This window comes from Lutjanus erythropterus, unplaced genomic scaffold, assembly GCF_056507025.1.
Source record: "Lutjanus erythropterus isolate fLutEry1 unplaced genomic scaffold, fLutEry1.hap2 Scaffold_171, whole genome shotgun sequence".
Classification (NCBI taxonomy): Eukaryota; Metazoa; Chordata; class Actinopteri; order Lutjaniformes; family Lutjanidae; genus Lutjanus; species Lutjanus erythropterus.
The window spans coordinates 112,501-117,500 of NW_028146648.1; the positions used below are offsets into that span (position 1 = coordinate 112,501).

Sequence of the window (5,000 nt, forward strand, 5' to 3'; positions counted from 1 at the left end):
TCCAATCACAGCTTAGTGACAGCAGGTGTCCATCCATTATCTTCCACTGATCTGGGTCGGGGGGGCAGCAGTCTGAGCAGACCTCCCTCTCCCTGGACACTTCCTCCAGGTGTTCCCAGGTCAGCCAGGTGACATAGTCAGTCCAGCGTGTCCTGGGTCGTCCCTGGGCTGCCCGGAACACGACAGACCGCCGCACCGATCCGTCTGTCAGTCTCGCGAGCTCTGAACAGCAGTTGAGGAATATTCAGATTTCTTAGAGACGCTGGACAGATTCAGGGTCTCTGGTAGGGAAGTTGGACGTCCTGTTGGGACACTTCAGCGAGGACGTGGACAGTGATGGAGACACCTGGAGGGGCGTGACCGGGAGGAACAGCCTCCCTGATTGGAACCTGAGCAGGTGTTTGTTATTGGACTTCATGGACCGTCCATAATGAACCCCATGTTCAATCATAAGGATCTGTGGTCCCAGATCACGGTCATGTGATCTGGACACTCAGGTGAAGACAGGTGGTGGTCAGCTGGTCAGGTGGCAGGTGAAACCTCTGCAGGAGGTTATTCCTTTATGTTAATGTTACTTGTGTGTGAGTCGAAGTTGATGTTCACGTCTCCACCTGTACAGGTAACTGTGTGGAGGCTGTGCTAACATTAGCACTGCTGCTAGCTCCTGTTAGCAGTTAGCCTGAGCTAACAGGTATTTATTAAAATCATGGACGTTTCCCTCCAAACACTAAATTTACTGGTTTCCGTAAAGCAGCTGTAATCAGATTACCTAGTAACTTGATGTAAAGACAGTAAGTGATCACTGACAACATCACTGACTCGTGTGTGTGTGTGTGTGTGTGTGTGTGTGTGTGTGTGTGTGTGTGTGTGTGTGTGTTAATTAAAGTCAGCAGACGGACGAGAACACTGAGAGAAAACAGTGAAAACATAAATAGAGTTTGGTTCAGCAGAGGGTGAGCGAGTCATGTGACACACACACACACACACACACACACACACACACACACACACACACACACACTCAGTGCAGACTCAGTAGTTGAGCAGTACTGTTGTTAGCTTAGCATGGAGCTGCACAGACCTCTGCAGTCTGCTGCTACATGCTAACATGCTAACAGCAGACTGCAGATGAGTGAGGACAGACAGACAGACACACAGACAGACAGACACAGAGACAGACAGACAGAGACAGACAGACACACAGGCAGACACACAGACAGACAGACAGACAGACACACAGACAGACAGACAGAGACACAGACAGACAGACACACAGACAGACAGACACAGAGACAGACAGACAGAGACACAGACAGACAGACAGAGAGACACTGAACAACGACCTGATTGGACAGAGGATTTGTGTTGGTGAAGTCACGACACTTCAAGACATTTGTTACCAGCATGAAGAATGATGTAAGTGTGTGTGTGTGTGTGTGTGTGTGTGTGTGATAGACCTGCAACAATTATTTGATTGTTAATCAATTATTAAATTAATTGCCAACTATTCTAATAATTGATTAATTGGGTTGAGTCATTTTTTAAGATTAAAAGTCTAAATTCTCTGATTTCAGTTTCTTAAATGTCAAAATGTTCATTTGATTCTGTCTGTGACTAATAACTGATGACCTTTGACCTCTAGGTGACCTTGGAGAAGGTTCTGGGCATCACGGCTCCGGGGAACCGAGCGCTGGCCTGCGACCCCCGAACCGGAGTGTTGGCTTATCCTGCAGGGTGAGTTCTTACCTGTGGACGACTGAAAAGAATCACTGGAGCAAACTGACAGGAAGTGAGGTGTCTGACAGTCGCAGTGTTCAGTGACGTGAACACGGCGTGTCTGTCGAAGTGTGACACAACGTTTGTTAAAAACTGCTGCTTCCATCTTTTTATCTAAGCTGCTCTTGTTACAAACCGACTCAAGGAATCAACAAGAAGGGAACCACACAAGAACTTAAAGAAAAAACAAGAACAATTTATTAACCGAAAACTAACGCAGAATGAAACAAACCAAAAAGACCACAAGGTCGATTCCAGCTGGAGGAAGAGAGAGACACAGTGAGGCCCAGGTGAGCTCAATCAGCTGATGACCCTCCCATGTCAGCCAGTGGACAGCTCCAAGCTCAGGGAACCAATGAGGAGCCTGTCCATTATCACCTGGAGACAAGAGGGGAGGGGGAGGGGAGAAAGGACAGACAGGAGGGGAGAAAGGACAGACAGGAGGGGAGAAAGGACAGACAGGAGGGGAGAAAGGACAGACAGGAGGGGAGAAAGGACAGACAGGAGGGAAAACAAGAAACAAGCTCCTTTCCTGACTGACACGTAACACTTCACACAGCTAACGTTAGCGGTTGTTCTGTGTAGCCGACGTTAGCGGTTGTTCTGTGTAGCCGATGTTAGCGGTTGTTCTGTGTAGCTAACGTTAGCGGTTGTTCTGGGTAGCTAACGTTAGCGGTTGTTCTGGGTAGCTAACGTTAGCGGTTGTTCTGTGTAGCCGATGTTAGCGGTTGTTCTGTGTAGCTAACGTTAGCGGTTGTTCTGGGTAGCTAACGTTAGCGGTTGTTCTGGGTAGCTAACGTTAGCGGTTGTTCTGTGTAGCCGACGTTAGCGGTTGTTCTGTGTAGCTAACGTTAGCGGTTGTTCTGTGTAGCCGACGTTAGCGGTTGTTCTGTGTAGCTAATGTTAGCGGTTGTTCTGGGTAGCTAACGTTAGCGGTTGTTCTGGGTAGCTAACGTTAGTGGTTGTTCTGTGTAGCTAACGTTAGCGGTTGTTCTGTGTAGCTAACGTTAGCGGTTGTTCTGACGCTGTGTTCTTGTTCTTGTCTCTGTGATGCTGATTTAAAGACAAAAGTAAAAGTTAAATTTCCAGTGAAACATTTTTTCATTTGAGATTCTGAAAATAAACTGTCAGCTGCTTTCATTCATTCTTTATTTTAAAATGTTTTAAAATTGTAATCCTGTCAGTTATCACCATTTTTTTCTACTAAATTTATCTGTAATCCGATTACTTACTCACTGACAGAAGCTCTTCTGGTGTTTCACAGGAAGTTGAAGTCAGCTGATGTGTTTACATCGAGGTGACTGTATGTAGAAAATTCTCACAGCAGATTAAAGTCAGGAACGTCAGAACGCAGAACACTCAAAAGTTCTTTACTGACTAACGACATGATCAGATTATCAGATTAAACACATCACGTGTTCATACAGGAGACATGGTGCCGATATTTACCACGAGACCCTGAACACACCGCTGAACTACCTGCAGGACTCCTCGAACACATCTGTCATGGTTCTCTTTGGGTTTTTTGAATGTATTCTCAAGGTTCTTGAGGGTTTTGGAGGAACACTGTGTTGCATTCAGGGTTCAGGTGGTGTGTTGGAGTGTTTCAGAGGTTTTTAAATCAACACTACACTTTTAAAGAGATTATGAGGATTCTTGAATTTTTCAGGAGAAGTCAGTGGATCAAACCAGTGTTGTCAGAAATATTTATCTATCAATAAATATCAGAAAATCAATAAACAAGACAAAGAGCGACATAAAATATTTAACGTCACAATGAAAAAACAAACAGTGACGTAAACAAGAAGAAAAACAACAAAAAGACAACAAGATGAGAAGTGATGTAACAAGACACACAACGACAAAAAGACGTGACAGGTGTCCGATCGGTGTCCCTCATCCTGTCTGTTTGAAGTGGACACATTAAAGTTGAAGGACAGTTTGTTTGAGTCATAAACAGGTGATGAGGGTTTGACAGATCAGAGGGACGTTTGTTTGCAGTAAAAGATGACAAGGCGAAGGTCAGGTGACCCAAATCACATGATGTTCATTAACAGAATTAACAGCATCAGCAGTAGAACGTGTGTCAGACCTGACCTGCAGCACAGACAGACGGAACCTTCAATACTGTCTGTGGTAGAACCCATCTGAAGGTGAAGCATTTACTCGCTGACTAAATTCTCCTAATCTGCATCTAAACGATCTGCATCCAAACGATCTGCATCTAAACGATCTGCATCCAAACGATCTGCATCTAAACGATCTGCATCTAAACGATCTGCATCTAAACGATCTGCATCTAAACGATCTGTATCCAAACGATCTGCATCTAAACGATCTGCATCCAAACGATCTGCATCTAAACGATCTGCATCTAAACGATCTGCATCCAAACGATCTGCATCTAAACGATCTGCATCCAAACGATCTGCATCTAAACGATCTGCATCCAAACGATCTGCATCTAAACGATCTGTATCCAAACGATCTGCATCCAAACGATCTGCATCTAAACGATCTGCATCTAAACGATCTGCATCCAAACGATCTGCATCTAAACGATCTGCATCTAAACGATCTGCATCCAAACGATCTGCATCTAAACAATCTGTATCTAAACAATCTGTACCTGTTTAGATGCAGATTGTTTCTGTATCTGTAATTTTAACATGTGATCAAAACGTTCTGGTGTTTCAGTTAAAGAGTTTGTTCATCTTCTGTTTGTGGTTCTGCAGATGTTACTACCTTTACTTTTACCTTTGTACTTGGAAAAAAGGTAAAAAGTAAAGCAAATCTACAGTAAAAGTAAAGTTACTTTGCTGAGTATTTTTACTTTAGTAATTTACAGTTGTTCATTTAACAGACTTCTCTTATCTTCTCTTTATTTTACCATTGTTCTTAAATAAAACAAAAGTAATGTAACAGAAAAAATGCAGAACGTTTCTTATCTGATTACTCGATTGATCACCAGAATAATCAATAGATTATGTTTTAATTTTACTGGTTCGGTCCACTTTAGATCAAACTGGTCTGAATGTGGCTCCTGGACCAGAATATTATTATTATATAGTATTGATCTCTGTCTGACAAGCTGAGTTTTTATATCATTGATCTGCTTCAAACCTCCAGCTGTGAAACGTCATCTGGACCAAACCAGTATAAACAGGATTTTAGTCCAGATCAAAAACTGAATCAGGATGCACTTTGTTTCTAGACTGAAAACA

At 43.4% G+C, this 5,000-nt stretch overlaps 1 protein-coding gene across 1 annotated transcript in view; it reads left to right on the plus strand.

Moving 5' to 3' along the window:
* mapkbp1 (mitogen-activated protein kinase binding protein 1) overlaps nt 1-5,000 on the plus strand; it is a 50,763-nt gene that overhangs the window by 2,975 nt on the left and 42,788 nt on the right. Inside the window, exon 2 of the mRNA XM_084714268.1 lies at nt 1,643-1,734. Coding sequence (XP_084570394.1) covers nt 1,643-1,734 — 92 coding nt within the window. The remainder of the gene's footprint in view (nt 1-1,642; nt 1,735-5,000) is intronic.